General features: G+C 35.4%; 1 protein-coding gene across 1 annotated transcript in view; it reads left to right on the forward strand.

Moving 5' to 3' along the window:
* Nucleotides 1-20459, forward strand: part of LRP1B (LDL receptor related protein 1B) — a 1967638-nt gene that overhangs the window by 1120531 nt on the left and 826648 nt on the right. The window contains exon 36 of the mRNA XM_007946050.1: nucleotides 2448-2579. Within this exon, the coding sequence (XP_007944241.1) occupies nucleotides 2448-2579 (132 nt within the window). The remainder of the gene's footprint in view (nucleotides 1-2447; nucleotides 2580-20459) is intronic.

Consider the following 20459-nt stretch of genomic DNA (forward strand, 5'->3'; position numbering starts at 1 on the left):
AGAAGATTGAAGGAATATACAGAGTCACTGTATCAAAAAGCACTGATTGACTTTCAACTATTTCAGGAGGTAGCATATGATCAAGAATGATGCTATTGAAAGAAAAATCCCAAGCTGCACTGTAGGTGAAAAACAAGACCCCAGGAATTGGCAGAACACCAATTGAGAGGTTTCAGCAAGTAGATGCAAAGCTGGAACCACTCATTCATCTATGTGTAGAAGACCCCTACCCAGCCAAGCAACTGGAAAAGATCCATGCACATTCCAAAGAAAGGGGATCCAACAGAACACAGAAATTATCAAACAAAATCATTAATATCACAGGCAAGTAAAATTTTTCTGAATTTAAGAATGGTTGCAGCAGTCCATCCACGGGGAACTGATAGAAATCCAAGCCAGAATCAGAAAAGTACATGGAACAAAGGATATCATTGTTGATGTCAGAGGGACCTTGGCTCAAAGCAAAGAATACCAGCAATATGTTTACTTGTGTTTTGTTGGCTATGCAAAGACATATGACTGTGCAGAATATAACAAATTATAGATAACATTGCAAAGAATGAAAATTCCAGACAGTTAAATGTATTCATGAGAAACTTGTACATAATCCAGGAGACAGTAATTCAAAGAGAACAAGAGGATAATGTGTGTTCTAAAATCAGGAAGGGTGTGCATCAGGGTTGTATGTGTTTGCCATACTTATCCAATCTGTATGTAAAACAATAATCTGATAGCATCACTATATGAAGAAGAACACTGAATCAGGATTGGGGGATGATTCATTAACAGCCTGTTATATGCAGATGACACAACCTTGCCTACTGAGAACAAAGAAGACTTGAAGCACTTATTGATGATCAAAGACTATAGCTTTCAGTATGGATTACATCTAAACATAAAGAAAACAAAAGATCTCACAACGGGATGTCATGATAAATAGAGAAAAGATTGAAATTATCAAGGGTTTCTTTTAACTTGGATCCAGAATCAGTGTCTATAGAAGCAGCCATCAAGAAAACAAACAATGTATTGTAGTGAGCAAATCTGCTGCAAAAGATCTCCTTAAGAGGTCAAAAAAGCAAAGATAGCACTTTGAGGACTAAGGTGCACATGATCCAAGCATTGGAATTTTCAGTCACCTCATCTGCAGGTGAAAGCTGGACAATGAGTAAGGAATACTGAAGAAGAATCAGTGCCTTTAAATTATTGTGTTGGCAAAGAATATTGAATAAACAAGATTGCCAGAAGAACCAACAAATCTTGGAAGAAGTACAATCAGAATGTTCTTTAGAAATGAGGATGGAGAGACTCCATCTCATATACTGTAGGCATGTTATCAGGAGGCACCAGTCCCCGGAGAAGGACATCATGCTGTTAAAGAAGAGGGCCAGTGAAAAAGAGGAAGACCCTCAGTGAAATGGATTGACACAGTCTCTGCAACAGTAGGTTTAAACATAGAAATGATTGTGAAGATTCTGGAGGATTGTTTTGTTGTAGGTAGGATCACTATGAGTCAGAGCCTATTAAATGGCACTTAACAACAGCAACATGTGCCAAGTACTGTTATAAAAACTTTTTTACATATTAGATCACTTTATCCTTATCATACCCTTTTATGATAAGCCTGTCATTATCCCATTTTACAGATGAGGATTCTGAGACACATAGAGATTAATTAACTTGCCCAAGTCACATAAGTAGGGACATATTTAACCTAGACACTCTGGTTTTAGTTAGAAAATGTGTGTATAAAGATAATTTCTATTAGACAAATCCATAAGCATCAACATGTTGGTTTCTGGTAATGTATATACACATGCACACACTTATTTTACAACATGATTTTGATATTGGAAAAGCAGATATTATTAACAAAAAAAATATGTATTTAGTTGTTTTTTTTTTTCCTTAATATTCAAAGGATATAAAAAGTCTAACTATCCCTTGGAAATTTAAGCCATAAAAAATAGCATTGGTATAATTAGAGAAAAAATAATAGAGAAAAACAAAAAATATCCAAAATCAGAGTTTAATTTCATATATAACCGTGAGGTAATTGAGTTTTAGAGTAGATCCAGTCAATTTTGGTTGTGAAACCAGATATGCATTGAAGAATGATCTCCTTCAGTGTTTAAGAACATGTACTCCTCAGACCAGTAGCATAGTCATTATTTGAGAGCTTGTAGAAATATAAATTATCAGGACCCACTAAATACAAAACAGGCAGTAGAGCTCAGAATCTGTGCTTTAATAAATCTAGGTGATTCTGATGTATCCTCAAGTTTGATAACTACTAATCTACCCATCAGCTGGTCACAAATTGTGGTCTATGTTCTTAAAAAAAATAAGAAAAAATTTTATGAAAATAAAAAAATGTTAAAGTAATATTAATGAAATTAGTTTTAATTTGAAATATTCATTTTGACTTTCCTCCCACCCCAATTTAGGCATAGAATCCTTTCTTATGTACTCTGTGCATGAAGGAATCAGGGGAATACCTCTTGAACCAAGTGACAAAATGGATGCTTTGATGCCTATATCAGGAACTTCATTTGCTGTTGGAATAGATTTCCATGCAGGTAAATAACTTTTTCACTCATAATTTAAGTATAATGTATTCAGTTGATTTACTAAACCTGATGGCGGTATAACCAATCTTATAGTCAAGATGAGAAATAAAGACAAAAAGTGGGGAAGGATTTTTAATTGATCACTAATTCTTCTAAACATGTTCTAGATGAAAAACATCAAGTACAACTTCACTAATGTGTGGCATTTGAATTACAGGTGAGTTAACATGCAATGATTGGCATTTAGTTGCTTCATTATAGTTATTTTTCTCTTATTAATGACACCTTTACATTTTCTAGTGTATAAAGACATTTAAGTATTTTAATCTAATACATACTTAAAACATAAGATTATTTTAAATATTATCTGGATATTATTATCTAGCTTAACTCAAGCAGGGGAAAATGAAATCCAAATATATGTATAGAAATACAAATAGATAGAGAAATTTCAGGGTCATGGCTTATGCAGTTATGGAGCCTGATGAGTCCCAAATTGATGGATGGGACACCAGGCCAGAGGTTTCTCCTGATTCATGTGGTTCTAGGTGTTGATGAGCTCAAAATAAGCAGATCACACAGCAGGCTGCTGGCTCACAGGGTTGTAGGAGCTGGCAAATCCCAAACTTTTCAGGTCAGATGGCAGGCTCACATGCCAAGGACCTGAGGTCAGAGAATGAAGACTCTGATGCAGGATCAAGAGAGAAAGAGCTTTCCCAGAACATCCAAATGTATCGGATGCAGGCCACACCTCCAAGGAAACTCCCATTTCAACCAATATGCTGTTTACATCAGATCACAAAATGGAGGATGATTACATAATATCTGCCTAGCCAAGTTGACCTTAATCATCACAGTCTTCAATCTTAAAAAACAGACAAATAGAAAAAGCCCTTAAACATCAGAATGTGGGCTTCTGGTATAGTAAGGTGAGTTTTTCCACTTCTGTAACACATTTTGTTTAATCCTGGGTTAAAGAAATTCTTGGTTACAAATTAAAGAATTACTGAAAATCTTCACAAACTTTTCAGATGACTTTTCTTAAGTGACTATTTTGTACCAAATGTATCAAAGTCTTTTTGAAGCTTCTATCAATGTTGTCTCTATGTGAATAGAGGCAGCCTTGCTAGAAGTTTCAAAAAGACATTTCCAAAAGGAAATACAGACAAATACAGTATATTTTATTGAGTAATATACTAATTTTGCCAAAATCATAGTGTAATTTGGATCAGAGAGGCTGTTTTATCAAACCTCATTTGTTGTGGAAGACTCATTACCTCACCATGTATAATCTATGCTGCCTCCGATCTACCAGAAATCTGGTGGCACAGTGGTTGAAGCATTGGAAAATATTATGTGTACATATGCATGTATTTTTACTAAATATTTAATCACCTGTGTTAGGTGGTGTGGTAGTTCAGTTTGTGTGTCAACTTGGCTGAGCCCGGTTGAATGGTTGGGCAGCAGGATGTAGTATTCCCCATGATGAGACTGGTAATCAACTCCATGGTGGAATCTACTGTGAGCAGCTGAGTAGCTGCCTTAGGGAATGTGGTCTGCTTCCTGTATATAAGCAGCCTTGGGGAATGGTCTCTAGCTTACAGCATGCTTGAACCTTGCATGTGGCTGTGTCATTTTTCAGCAGACTGCCGTGCTCTGCCAACCTTGGGACTTACAATGGACTTGAATTAATGGATGTTACCATGTGGTTTGGTAATATCAGGACTGTGCCATTTTATTTGTCAACCTTGGCCTTTTCAACTTCAGCAGCCAGCAGCTGTCTGAGTGAAGAAAAGCCTGTAGCTTCAGTGGGCCGGGAGCTGGAGGCAGAGCTGAAGCCCAAGGCTGAGGGGCTTTCACCCAGCCCCTAGAGCTTGGCACTTTGAACTTAGACTTAAAGCCTCCAAATTGTAAGAACAAACTCTTATTTGTTTAAGCCATCCTGTTTGTGGTATATTCTTGTCAGAGTGGCACTGGGTAACCAAAACAGGTGGTATCATAGTATGGCTTTGCTAGCCATAAACCTTTGTAAAATCCCTGGTGGAATTGGCTGTGAGCAATTGAGTAGCTACTAATTATTAAAGTTATCCACCTGGGGTATTTCTGTTGGGAGCAGCCCAAAGTAATTTTCTGGGAAGTTTGCTCTCAGGTGTATATAATTCTGATGTTGAGATTGATTGGTTTGGCCACTCTGCCAGGCTCAAAAGGAGCCATCCTGGAGGCAGAAGGAATCTCTCATGGAGTGACATGACAGACACGTGCTACTGAGAGAGACGTCAAGAGACACGCACTGCTGAGAGAGACATGGAGAGACATGCACTCACTGCTGGCTGAGAAACTGCGAGAGACTTTCAGCTGAAAGACAGTGAGCTGAGAGAGACTGATCGTGATGCTCAACTTCAATTGTATCTTGTTGCTTCCCTAACAAAGCCCCATAATCTGTGAGTTCTGTGTGGCTGCTGCAGCAAATTATTGAACCCAGCAGAGTGGTGGTGGGTGCTGTGGGAGGGACGTTGGTGTCAGGGTTGGTGAAAGAGCTGGAGGGAGGCAACATGTCTGGCCTCGCAGGAATAGGCCTTAGGCTACTGATGGTGATTCTGTCTTTCTCTTGTGGGGTTAGAGGAGGTCAGAACATGTGGCCTCCTTGCCCCTTTAGCTCATGTATTTGATTTTTTTAAAAGACTCTACATGAGCTTTTGAAAGTATTTGATAAATTTCTGTGAGGTAGAAATACTCTATTTAGAATATAAATTATCTGATTAGATCATTAAGAACTCCCTTGCAACTTAAGGGTAAACTGTTTGTGTGAATTGAATTCACTCTCTGCAGTTTTATATGGGCCTTGAAATATTGAAGTTTAATATCATGTGCATGGAAATAAGTAATTAATCTTTTACAGGAGAATTTTACTTGCATAAAATAGTACTCTCCGTATTATCATAAACTTATTTTGTGTCAAGGTAGCTTTTCATTAGGAGACATTACTTGACATTAGATGAAATTTGTGATTATCACAGCACTATCATAAAACTAAGGAGCTTCGGTGGCACAGTGGTTAAAGCATTCATTTGTAAACAAAAAGTTTGATGGTTGGAAAACAACAGTTGCTCTGAGGGAACAAGATGAGATAGTCTGCCTCTGTAAAGATTAACAGCTTTGGAAATCCTATGGGGCAGTTCTGCTTTGTCCCATACTGTCACTGTGAGTCTGAATTGACTCCATGGCCATGTCAGGGTCGGGTCATAAATCTAAGTCATAAGGATTGTTTTCCTATAGTATACCTAAAACAAAACCAGTGGCTGTTGAGTTGATTCAGACTCATGGCAGCCCCATATGTTGCAGAGTCCTACTGTACTCCATAGGGTTTTTGCCAGGACATTCTTCTGAAGGACCACTGGGTAGGTTCTACTTATCAACTTTTCAGTAGTAGTTAACCACTTAATCTTTTGTGACAACTAAGGTCTCTAGCAAGTCATGCAGATAACAGCTACTTTATAGCTTATTTTATACAGAGATAACTTATATCACACTGGTTTCTGTTCTGTGTCTGATTTTTCACATTTCCCATATTCTTTATGTTGTGCCTGCCATGTTTTAAAAATATATGCCTGTAGAGAAATTAGTTTAGAAAATTTATTTCTTTTTCTAAAGATAATGAATGTAGGGGTATGGAATAGCCATGTAGTTAGAATATTCAAGCATCTATTAAAACCTCTACCTGCTGAAACAAAGCCAGTAATGCAAAATTTACTTTGAAACTGTAGAGGATTAGATACCTAGGGGTGGTAGAGAATACAGTGGGAAGAGTCCAGATATTTTAGTAACAGACAATTTCAATGCCAGCTCAGTCACTTACTGTGCGACCTTGTGTAAATTACCTAATTTTTCAATATCCTCATTTAGAAGATGTGGGAATATTTATATAAATGTACGCAAATATTTGGAAAAGCACTTTATATACAATAGATGCTTAGAAAATGTTAAATATATTTAAAAGGAATATATTCATTATAATGAAAAGGGCTTGTGTTTCTTAACTCCTTGCTGCAAAAAGAGTAGGTTACTTTCCCTAGTTAAGATTAGTTTAAATATACAGAAAATAAAAACAGTCTGCACATTGGATACTTGAAGATAAAATAATATCATCAGGAATTTAAGTCATTAAATGTAAATTTAGTAGGGTAACATATAGTGCTTAAACAATGAACCAAAGAAATGATGATGATCATGATCATGATGATCGTGATGATGGTGATGGTGGTGGTGGTGGTGGTGGTATCTAGAGTTTTCAACCCCTTTAATTCCTTTCATATTTTCATCTGATTTTCAGTCTGATACTTTGCTGTTTGTGTTTCTTAAAAATATACTAGGATCAGAAGAAGTATCAGCAACTCAATTTGTAATTGTAAGCAATATACAAGCTCTAAAACATGAGTGAAGGTGTTTCAGAGACAAAGAGGAAAAAAAAAAAACTTTTTTTTTCCCTTTTTAAGATAGAGAAAACAATTTTTGATAAAACAACCTCTCTCTCTTTTAATTTCTATGACCTTCAGGCCTCATCTGATTCCTAGATTCTTTCTATTTTAGTTCTCTTTGCAGAAATTCTATTTGCTCTTCTTTCATTAATGATATTCCCCTCAGGGACATAATTTCTATGTTAGGATCAGCTAAGTAAAAGGTAATAAAATGAAAGACAACATTTGCTCCTTATTCTAATCAAAAGGCTTCCATCATAATGAGGAATGGGGTGGAGAAAGATCATTTGTTAAGTACAACTATCATAATCTATGCAATATTACTTCATTACCATTATCTTACAAGAAAAAGTGTATTGTTAAAACCTGTACATTTCATAAGGATTAACAGTTCGAAATTTTGCTTGGCTTGGTCTTAATAAATTAAAGTTTTCCACAGTGTAAGATTTTATTTTGCTATATGAAGCCATTCTGGATAGTATCTTCAGAAGAAGGAAGACCCTGTGGCTAGATTTAATATGTTCAAAGTATTCTTTGAAAATGTCCCATTCCACTGCAGGAAAAAACAAAACTTTGAAAACTCTTGACTTCTGGGTGATATTCCTCCTGATGAATGAATTCTGCACTTGATGCTTTAAAAGATATATTTTAGTTAGGGGAAAATTCTTCAAAATAGTGCCCATTGCTCCATTCAGTTATGTGATTCTCTGTTCAGTTATTCTCTATTCAGATTTCTACCCTCCACCCACTTTGGGCATATTTATGAGTTTTTGTTTTTTGTTTTGTTAACAATAATCAAATAATAGAATGTTACTTCAATAGAAGACATTATTTATCTGAAAATATCAAGCTTATATTCTTTTTTTTTCAGTTTAGTCATTTTTTTTTTTTTTTTTTGTCCAAATTTAGGTCATCCAACTCAATGCAAGGAATGTTGTTTACTATCTACTGGGTATAGAGCATCAAAGCTAAGTTACTGTGGAGGATAAAGATAAATAAGAAATAGTTCCTGAGATAATGCATGAACAGATAATATGTAGAGATGTTTCCTTGAAAGTGATCAAATAACTATTATATGGATGCCATTGTTTGGACCCTACTATGGGGAATAGTCTAAGGCCTTTTTACATCATTACATAGTGAATTAACTACCAACACAATAAAAACATTGACAGAATATGTGACAAAATAGCTTTGCCCTATTTCTGCAGTGAATGTCTCCTATTACATGAAAGAATCCCTCCTTAATACTCCCCTAAAATGTACATATATTTTTGAATGTTAGAGCTAGAAGTGTGTAATATCATCTAGTAGTATCCCTCATGTTACAGATAAGGACACTGAACCACAGAGAGATCAACAGACTGTATAGGAATAGAGTATCCTACTTCTAGTTCTTTCCACTATACCATCTTGCTTTCGTAACCACAGAAATAAAATTTTATTAAGAATATTCTTGGTATGATTTGAGGGAACTTCAGTGCACTTTTGCAGATTTATTCATGGAGAAGAAAATATTGTTTTATTTTGATTTGTATATGAAATTATATACTTTAAAACCCATTTAATAATTGAAACAGGTGACACTCAAATGAGAAAGTCTTTCTTTTTTTTTTTTTTTCTTATGCCTAGAGGCATATAAAAAACAGCTATTTATGAAATTTTTCTTGTAACCACTTTGTCACCAATGAAGGCCATAGAAAAATTATAGAAAGAATTCTTTTGTTGGTAGCAGCTATAGCTTAAAAAATATAATACTGTTGCTTTGGGACATTTTTTCAATTTTATGAAAACCATTTCCTTGGGTCCAAAGTGAATTTTTAAAGCTGATTTGATCTCTTCTTGTTCTTGTAAACACTGAACCAATACTACTCTGTGTTGTCATTTCAAACTTACTTCAGAGACTAAATTTTCAAACTATGTGAGTAGTTTGGAAGTATTTGTAGATGGTCAAGTCCAGTAAAGCTTTCAAAATGTAAAGTCCTAACTACCACAAGAAAATAAAAACTTTTTAACGTTACCTGAGCTCACAATATAGCTATGCATCACAGAAGGCATTGTACATTAAATCATTGGAAATATCTCACAGATGCTTTTTGGAGACTCTCTGAACTCAAAAAACAAACAAACGAAAAAAAAACTTCTATTAGGCATTTGAATTCTGCAAACCCACAAAACCAAACCACAGCCATTGCTGTTGAGTCAATTCTGACTCATAGCAACCCCATAAAACAGAGAAGAACTTCCTTTAGACCTTCCTAGGATGAAATATTTACAGGAGCAGATTACCAGGTCTTTTCCTGCATAGAATCACTGGTATTCAAACCCAGAATAGTGGGTTTGAACTGCCAACCTTCAGTTAGCAGCTGAGTGCTTGCTTAACCACTTAACCACTGCAGCAACAGAGCTTCTTAATGTAAGTGGATTACCTGAAACTAAAAGCTGCAGAAATAACCAATAAGAAACTACTAAGATCAAAACTTTGGTCAACCTTTTTGGGATCTATCTTATTTTATCGGTTATTGGGGAGAATTGGTTTAGCAAGTCTCAAAAAATTTCCTACTCAGGCATTCAGCACTCTTCATGAAAGTGTTAGGTTCCTAGATCAGCTTTAAACCCATTAACACATTGCCAGTTGAGTCAATATTGACTGATAGTTACCCTACAGGACAGAGTAGTAGTGCCCCATAGGGTTTATAAGGCTGTAAATCTTTACAAAAGGAAACAGCCATATCTTTCCCTCATGGTGCAGCTGGTGGGTTTGATCCACTTACCTGTAAGTTAGCAGTTAAGCGCTCAGCCGCTGAACCAGCAGGGCTTCTTCTAGTTCAGCTTTTTTGTGTTGTTGTTGTTATTTGCTGTCGAGTCGGACCTGACTCATAGCAACCCCTCCTTGGGTTTCCGAGGCAGTATCACTATGGACGTAGATTGCCCCATCTTTCTTCCGAGGAGTGGCTGGTGGGTTTGAACCTCCAGCCTTCTGGTTATCAGTCAAGTGCTTTAGGCACTATGCTACCAGGGCTCCCAGTTTAGCTTTAGACTGATTCAATTTGTTTTTGAACAACTTTTTCTTTTTTTTTCCCTTACCTGAGTCACTCTATGGTGCTATTCTTCTCTTTATCTTCTCAAGATTCTCTTCAGCAGAACTACAGTCACATCTGATACTCTAAAGTCTTAATTTACTTTCTGCCATATCAAAATTAACTTGTCAAAGAACTATTTTCATTGGGATTAGTTACAATAACCAAAAACACCAAACTCACTGCCATCAAGTCAGTCCTAACTCATAGTGAGGCAGTATCTCTATAGAAGTAGATTGCCTAATCTCCCTTCCAAGGAGTGGCTGGTGGGTTTGAACCACGAGCCTTCTGGTTAGCAGTCAAATGCCTTAATCGCTACACCACCAGAGTTCCAAAGTTCATAGTAAATTACTAATAGATGTCAGGAGATTGACAAATTATCCTACTAAGTATGTTTGAGTAGAGCAAGTATCTCACCCCAAAGCCATATATCCAAGTAAAACACCACTAAAGATATGTAGGAGAGTATTTTTATGTGTTGGTCAGTCTTTTGGATAGTGTTCAAATTACTCCATACTCTTACTTTTAGACATAAAGTTAGTGTCTTAGTTATATAATGCTGCTGTTACAAAAATACCATGAGTGAGGTACTTTAACACACAATTTTATTTCCTTAAAATTTAGGAGGCTAGAAGTCTGAATTCAGGGTACTTGCTCTAGAGGAAGCTTTCACTCACTGTCCTCTCTTGGGCAATGTGCTTGTCTCTTTTCAGCTTCTGTTTCTATGTCCCTCAGCTATCATGCAGCATGTATCTTCCTTTTCATTTGTGCTTGCTTGCTTAATCTGCTCTTTTAAATTTAATAAAAAAACCCAAAAAAACAGTGACTTAAACCACTCCCTATGCCAATCCTGTGTCATTAATATAGCAACAAAAATCCATTTTCAAATGGGATTATAACCACAGGCATAGGGGTTAACATTTACAAGACATATTTTTGGGGAGATAATTCCATCCATAATAGTTGGTAATTGCTTGTTCCCAGAAATCCAGCCCTGGATATGCGGAGATGTCAAATGATATTGTGGAATTTTCCTCTGGTTAAGAACATTGGTACCACTATTATATTTGAATGCAACTTTAACCTTGAAAAAAGTATTTTTTTTTTCCTTTTTACAAAAACCAAGGATATATTAGTCCATTTGTCTTTTTGACATATTCTCTTTAAAAAAATAATTAAAAACCTATGATTAGCTTCTGAGATTGTTGGCCATTAGCTTTTAATCAAGAAACAATTTTGTAGTTAACAGAGAAAAAGAGAAGTGATTTAAATGATTTTTGGGATTGATGATAAGAAATTAAACTTTAATTCCATTTTATCATTTGTCTTTATTCTTATCTAGGGACCGTGAGTAGTACATAGATTGTTTTGAGGACTAGAAGAGAAAGAAAAAAGAAACTACTTTAGTCCATGAATTCTTTACTAATTTTAGAACAGGGATTTAGTTGAAGTGTAAAGTCGATATATATATATATATATATATAGAGAGAGAGAGAGAGAGAGAGAGAGAGAGAGAAACAGTCTTTGGAAGAAAGTGGTATTTTCATTTTAACAAAGAAGAAATTAGGTTGTGATACAAGAAATGAATGCAAGGGATAGTTGGTTGAGTTGGAATGCCAAATAGAAATCCTGCATTTGAGACTTGCCTTTCAGTTTTGCCCTTGAGATTGACATAAAACTTGGATTTAATAACCATTAGTGAAGTAAATTAACATCAGATCTTAGCTGGTTTTAAAATGAGAATTTTAACCCTACTGCAATTATGATTGAAAAAGATAGTTGACAGAAAATATTGAGTCTCAACGTTTGGAGGAATTGTTATAACATGATCACTTTGTACAAAATTGTCCCTGCCCCCAAAATTATTTATCTAACTATGTTTGTATTACTGGAAAATTTTATGAATAGCAGTGAAACATTTTCTGATATAGTGCAGGAAGACGAGCCTTTCAGTTTGGAAGGCACTCACAATACAACTGGGGAAGAACTACCTCCTCAAAGTAGAGTCAACCTTATTGAATTGAATGAAGTAAATAAAACTTTCAGGACTTTCATTTGCTGATGTGGCATGATCCAAAACAAGGAGAAACAGCTGTAAACACTAATTAATAATCAGAATGTGGAATGTCCAAAGTGTGAATCTAGGAAAATTGGAATTTGTTAAAAGTGAAACAGAATGCCTAAAGATATCCTAGGCATTAATGAGCTGAAATGAATTGGTGTTGGCCATTTTGAATCAAACAATCGGGTGGTCAGTCTACTATGTGTGAATGAAAAATTGAACAGGAATGCCATTGCCTTCATAGTTAAAAAGAGCATTTCAAGATCTGTCTGTCATTGTTACGATAATACCTATATGCCTACAAGGAAAATCAGTTAATAATGTTATTCAAATTTACACCCCAAACACTAAAGCCAAAGATGAAGAAATGAAAGATTTTTACCAATTTCTGCAGTCTGATATTGGTCAAATATGCAATCAAGATGTATTGATAATTCCTGGTGACTAGAATGCTAAAGTTGGAAACAAAAAAGCTGCTTCAGTAGTTGGAAAATATGGCCTTGGTGATAGAAATGATGCCGGAGAGTGCATGATAGAATTCTGCAGGACCAATGACTTATTCATTGCAAATACCTTTCTTTCAACAACATAAACCATGACTATACACTTGGACCTCGTCACATGGAATACACCAAAATCAAAATGACTACATCTTTGGAAAGAAACAATGGAAAAGCTCAATATCATCAGTCAGAACAAGGAAAGAAACCATCTGTGGAACAGACTTCCAATTGCTCATAGGAAAGTTTAAACCGAAGCTGAAGAAAATTAAAATAAGTCCATGAGAGCAAAAACACAATCTTGAGTATATATCACCTGAATTTAGAAACGATCTGAAGGATAGATTTGATGCCTTGAATACCAATGACAGAAGGCCAGATGAGTTGTGGGATCACATCAAGAATAGCCTATAGAGAAAGCAAAAGGTCATTAAAAAGACAGAAAAGGAAAAAAAAATCGGATGTCAGAAGATTCTGAATTTGCTCTTGAAAGGAGAGTAGCTAAAGCAAATGGAAGAAATGGTGTAGTAAAAGATCTGAACAGAGAATTTCAAAGAGCAGCTTGAGAAAATAAAGTATTCTAATAAAATGCACAAGATCTGGACTTGGAATATCAAAAGCAATAACATGTTTGGCATTTCTCAAACTGAAAGAATTGAAGAAAACATTCAAGTTTCAAGTTGCAATATTGCAGGAGTCTAGAGGTAAAATGTTGAACAATGCAGGAGGCTACAAAAGAAGATGAAAAGAATACACAGAGCAGTTGTACCATCTTGGTCAATGTTCAGCTTGCAGGAGGTTATATATGTTCAAGAAATGATGTTATGGAAGGAAGAAATTCAAGTTGTATTGAAGGAATTAGAAAAAAATCGAGCCTTTAGGAATTGGCAGAATACCAATTGGGAGGTTTCAATAAATGGATGCAATGCTAGAAGTGCTCACTTGTTTATGCCAAGAAATTTGGAAGATAGCTACTAGACCAAGTAACTGATAGATATCCATATTTGTGCTGATTCCAAAGAAAGGTGATCCAACAGAATGTGGAAATTATCAAACAATATTATTAATATCACACAGAGGTAATATTTTTCTGGAGGAAAAAAAAAAAAAAAACAGTTGCAGCCATATATTGACAGGAAACAACCAGAAATTCAAGCCACATTCAGAAGAGAGAGTGGAATGAGGGATATCATTCCTGATATCAGATTGATCTTGGATGAAAGGAAAGAATACCAGAAAGATGTTTATCAGTGTTTTATTGACTATTCAAAAGCATACAACTGTGCAGAGATAACAAATTATAGAGGATATTTTGCAGAATGGGAATTCCAGAACAGTTAATTGTGCTCATGAGGAACTTGTATATAGACCAAGAGATAATCATTCAAACAGAAAAAAGGGATGCTGTATGGTCTAAAATCAGGAAAGGTGTGCATCAGGGTTGTATCGTTTCACCATACTTATTCAACCTATGTGTTGAGCAAATAACCCTAGAAGCAGGACTATATGATGAAGAACGTGGTATCAGGATTGGAGGAAGACTGTGATATGCAGATAACACAACCTTTCTTTCTGAAAGCAAAGAAGACTTGAAGCACTTCCTGATGAAGATCGAAGACCTCAACATTCAGTGTGGGATACACCTCAACATAAAGGAAACAAAGAATCTCACAACTGGGCAACATTATGATAAATGGGCTAAATATTGAAGTTGTCAAGTGTTTCATTTAACTAGGTCCACAATTGATTCCTATGGAAGCAGCAATCAAAAAATCAAAGGATGTACTGCATTGGGCAAATTTGCTGCAAAAGGCCTCTTTAAAACGTTAAAGATTAAAGATGTCACTTTGAAGACTAAGGTGTGCCTGGCCCAAGCCATGGTATTTTCAATACCCTTGTATGCATGTACAAAGTGGACAATGAATAAAGAAGACCATGGAAGAATTTATACATTTTAATTGTGTTGTTGGCATCTGTCATGGAAATAGTACAGCCACCAGAGTTCATGTCTTGTACTTTGGTTTTGCTATCAGGAGTGACCAGCCGCTATAGAAGGATACCATGCTTCATAAAATAGAAGGTCAGCAAAAAAGGGGAAGACCCTCAATGAGATAGACTGATACAGTGACTGCAACAATGGGCTAAAGTATTGCAATGATTGTGAAAATGGCACAGGACCAGGCAGTGTCTTGTTCTGTTGTACAGAGGGTCACTATGAGTTGAAACCAACTCAACTACACTAAAAAACAACATTCTCTTTGGCAGTAGCAGTATCAATTTTTTTTTTCATTTTTGAGTACTATTTGTTACCTGAGTAATCCCATTCTATAGTATTTAATATGTTTTCCATATTTGCTGTGACAAGCATTCTAGAAGAGTCCTTGTAAAAAGATCAGTAACTCCCTTCAAACCACTTTTTACAGCTGTTGACCAGGGTCTGGGAAAGCTTTCATCTAACAGTAACTTGCACTAAATCTTTTACTGACAACTCTCTGGCACTGAAGGGCTTTAAGAAAAGACTGAAGAAACTGCTTATAGCTTTGTAGGATTGCTGGAGGATACAAAGATGGGTAACAACAACACAATTATTTGTGTAGTTACTTTCTTTGTCATTAAGGCAGTCTGAGTGTTGACTGATTCTCACTATGCTTAGAGTGAGTTCTAGCACTGCCTCAAATGCTTTGGTCTACAATTCTGTGGCCAGAAACAGAACTCCAAAGTATCTGTCAACTTCGTAGTTCTTTATGCCCACTATGGTGCACAAGAGTAATTATTTAACCCTGTTCCAAAGATAGTATGTTATACCCGATCCTTTCCTAGGGGTAAAGTATTTTACCTGTGAATTCACTCAGGACTATGTCAGAAAACAAAACAAAACAATTACCACAACAATTAGAATTCTTTAGTCTGTAAGTTTAGTTTTCAGTCTTACTTAGGACTGGAAGAGACAATTTAAGTGTAAATTAATGTTGGAAAAATTCAAATGGAACCAGATGTGGAGCTTGAATGTCAGTATATAAAATACTACAATAGATTACCTAAGGGCTATGAATCTCTGGCCTTGGAGTATTTTAGAATTGAGGGATATTACCTCTTCTGAATAACGATCTCTCTGGGTCTCTTCCAGCTTTCTGATAATACATCTTCCAGTATTAATGACATCAACAGTAACAACTTATAGGAAACATGTAAAAGCCATCTGTTTTCAAAGCCAGCAGTCATTAAAATGTGAATAGAATCAGAATTAGACTTACATAGTTGTATGCAGAAAGTAGACTATATTGTAGAATCTTATTTTCTTCGGGGGATGAAAACAAGTATTCACAGAAATATCTATTATTTATTTATTTTATTTTTTTTTTTTGCTTTCTTACATATTAAATAACATGGTGATACTAAAATTGATGATTCCATAGAGTAACTCAGTCGCTCTGAGTCAGAGCCAACTTGCCAGTAGCTAACAACAAACATCAGCAGCATAGATTTACCTGTTCTGAACATTTCATATAAAAATGGAATCATAAAATATGCAGTTCTTTGTGACTGGCTCCTTTTAGTTAACATAATGATTTTAAGGTCCATCCATGTTGAAGTGTGTATAAAATAATATTTCATTGTATGGATATAAACCCATTGCCATCAAGTCGATTCTGGCACATAGTGACCCGTTGTTGTTGTTCTTGTTGTGTGCCGTAGAGTCGGACCCGATGCATAGCGACCCCTCCTTGGGTTTCCAAGGCAGTATCACTACGGAAGTAGATTGTCCAACCTTCCTTCCAAGGAGTGGCTGAACTGCCAGCCTTCTGGTTAGCAGTCAAGTGCCTTAGCCACTATGCTACCAGAGCTCCCATTTTGCTCATAGAATCTTTCAATATTACAACTTGAGGTTTAAGTTTTTTGTGAATTCTTTCAGCCTGAGAAATACTGAGCATGACCTTACCTTTTCATTTTCTAACTCCAGGTCTTTGCACATTTCATTATAATAATAGACTTTGTCTTCTCTAAGTGCTCTTTCAAATCTCCTGTTCAGCTCTTTTATTTTGTCATTTCTTCCATTTGCTTTAGCTACTCTCTGTTCAAGTACAAGTTTCTGAGTCTCTTCTGACATCAATTTTCATCTTTTCTTCCTTTTCTGTCTTTTTAATGACATTTTTCTTTCTTCATGTATGATGTTCTTGATGTCATCCTACAATTAATCTAGTTTTTGGTCATTGGTATTCAATGAGTCAAATCAATTCTTTAGATGATGTCTAAAACCAAAGATGAGGTAATTAAAGATTTTTACTAACTTCTGTAGTCTGAAATTGGCCAAATCAAGATGTGTTGATTATTACTGATCGGAATATGAAAGTTGGAAATAGAAGAATCACCAGTAGTTGGAAAATGTGGCCTTGGTGATAGAAATAATGTTGGAGATCACATGATAAACTTTTGCAAGACTAATCACTTATTCATTGCAAATACCTTTTTTTTAACAACATAAATTGCAGCTACACATGTGGACTTTGCAAGATATAATACACAGAAATCAGATCAACCACATCTGTGGAAAAAAGTGATGGAGAAAATCAATATCATCAGCCAGAACAAGGCAAGGAGCTGACTGTGGAACAGACCTACAACAGTTCAAATGGAAGTTCAAGTTGAACCTGGACAATTAAAACAAGTCCATGAGAGCCAAAATATGATCTTCATATAAAAGTAGTGATTGGCTTTTCAATCTCCTTAAAAAATGTTAATGGATTCTGAATTGTGATTACATTGGGTAGTACTGACATTTTCACAGTATTCTTATCCAAGAGTTCTTCCATTTATATAGATCTCTTTTAGATGTCATCCAGTAAGTTCCAACTCAAAGCGACCCTATGTACAATCGGAACAAACACTATCCGGTCCTCTGCCATTCTCATAATCATTGATAAACTTGAGCCCATTGTTGTAGCCACTGTGTCAATCCATCTTGTTGAGGGTCTTGCCCTTTTTCATTGACCCTCTACTTTACCTAGCTTGGTATCTTTCTCCAGGGTCTGGTCCCTTATGACAACATGACCAAAGTACATGAAATGAATTCTGGCCATTCTCCCTTCTAAAGAACATTCTAACCATACATCTTCTAGCAGTCCATGGTGTATTCATTATTCTTTGCCAACACCACAATTCAAACACATCAAGTAATACTGTTATCTTCCCTATTCATTGTCCACCTCTCACATGCATATGAGGCTATGAAAAATGCCATGGCTTGGTCAGGGAAACCTTATTCTTCAAAGTGACATCTTTGCTCTTAAATACTTTAAAAAGGTGTTTTGCAGAAGATTTTCCAATGTAATATGTCATCTGATTTTCTGATTACTGCTTCCATGGGTGTTGATTGTGGATCCTAGTAAAATGAAACCCTTGACAGCTTTGATCTTTTCTCTATTTATCATAATGTTTTTTGTTGGTCCAGTTTGAGGATTTCTTTGTTTATGTGTAATCCATACTGAAGGCTGTAGACTTGATATTCATCAAGTGCTTTTAGTTTCTTGTAGTAATGTTGTGTAGTTTTCTTTGTATAGGTCTTTTATGAGATTAACTTTTTATGTATCTATTTATGTTGAATTCCTTCTATTTGGTCTTAGAGGATTCTCTATACCTTGTTTCATTATATTCACCATAACTGATATATGTAATCTACTACTTTCCCAGGTAGATTAGTTTTGCTGTTGAAGAGAATTTTCCCTTAGTTATATTTAATCCCTGTGTGACAAAAATAGTTAAGCACTGTACTACTAGCCAAAAGGTGGATAGTTTAAACCCACCCAGAAGTACCTCAAAAGACAAACCTGATGATCTGTTTCTAAAATGTCAAAGCCTTGAAAATCCTATGGAGCAGTTTCACTTTGTACATGTGGGGTCACCATGAGTCTGGATCAACTTGACAGCAACTAACAACAATATTGATTCTTATACACTGGTTGGTTAATATTAGGGTGTCATCAGGTTCAAGGATGGAAAAGCAAAAAATTATCATATTATGACACAAATTTTTGTGTGGATTGATATCATACTGAAAAAAAATGTGTATATATATCACACACACACACACAAACACACACACAGGATGTGTGAGGAACTCCAACTATTCCAAGATTTAGCTATTTGAGTTTTCAAGATAAATGAATAAATGAGGCTTCACAGGAATAATTGCCTAGCATTCTGGCCACTCTAGCTGATATGTAGTAGATAAGGGAAATGAAACATGTAATTTTATTTACTAAAATTTTGACATAGAAAGATTTTTAAATTTATTCTTTTTTTTTTTTTTTTTCAGGAAAGGCAATGTGTTTAATTTATTGCTGTCTTTGCTAATTCTATAAGTAGGAAGGAAAAAAGGAACTTATATGTAAGGAGATTTTGTGGAAGATTCTCCTGTACTCCCAAATTTCTTTTATCCCTAAAGCAGAAAAACACTATTATATCCACAAGGGTTCCTACAAGAATGTAATTATCAACTCTATCACTGACTACATGTTAAACACATGACTGGACACTTTCCTATAAATGTCATGTTACCTCACAACAATCTGAGATGAAATGTTTCATCTCATTTCAAGAATTTGTAACCTGGGCTTCTTGTTGTTGTGTGCCATCGAGTCGGACCCAACTCACAGCGACCCCTCCTTGGGTTTCTGAGGCAATATCACTATGGAAGTAGATTGCCCCATCTTCAGCTTAGAGAGGTTAAATAATTTTTCCAAAGTCACACATTTGATATGTTGTTTTGCCTGAATACATATCATGTTCCTTCACCTAAGTGGATTAGCATACTCAATGAGTTCATTTTTAGAGTATGAACAGGTAATTCGTAATCTAAACATATAGTGGCATTGCCAAGAAGTAGACAAGGAGCAGAATTTCATATTAGGGATAGAAAAATGGCTTTGCTTGGGTGAGAGGTAGGAGAGTAGGACTCAGGGCAATGGAACATTTGGGTTAAGGAGAAAGCATTAAAAATGAACCTATATACTTAAGGACAAAAATAGAAGGAGAGAAAGTAAACTCTTAAAATAGTATATGATTTTTTAAAAAATAGTAATTTTAACCCATTTTGCAAATGGGATAATGATTTTTTAAGAAATAATGATCATTTTTTTTGGGATAATGACAATTTTAAGGAAGTTAAGAGTGGTTTGGTGTTAATTTGACAGTTATTTTATACCAATTTAAACAAAAATTTAAAAGGTGTCTGATCATATTAGATTAATTCTTTTTATGTTTCAAAATATATCAGAAAAGCAAAAATTTGTCTTTATTTTAAATAATTTGAGTAATAGAAATTGATCAATTAGATTTAGGCAGTTTTTTAAAAATTCCATACAGTTGATTATTTTTAAAAGGCTGCCTGTCAATTCATTAAAAATAATTTTCACATATTCATCTCTTACATTTCACCTTTTTTTCTCGTTATTTTACCATTTTTAAAAAATTTTTATTATGACTTGAGTAAAAGTTTACAGAGCAAATTCACTTTCTATACAGCAGCTCACATACACTTTGTCTCATGACATTGACTACAATCCCCAACAATGCAATAGCTCCCCTTCCACTTCCTCCCCATAGTTATCTCTTCCCTGTGTCCTTCCCACCCATGTACTCCTGCACCCCAAGGTGTCTCCCAGTGTATTCTCCCATGCTTGATCTCTCCAAGGAGTGTATCTACCTAATGTAAATGTTCAGTTCATATGCCCATCTTCTGTTTGGCTGGAAGCCATGTTGTTGTTGTTGTTGTT

The sequence above is a fragment of the Orycteropus afer genome, unplaced genomic scaffold (assembly GCF_000298275.1).
Source record: "Orycteropus afer afer isolate SDZICR_OR568_19922 unplaced genomic scaffold, OryAfe1.0 scaffold00148, whole genome shotgun sequence".
Classification (NCBI taxonomy): Eukaryota; Metazoa; Chordata; class Mammalia; order Tubulidentata; family Orycteropodidae; genus Orycteropus; species Orycteropus afer.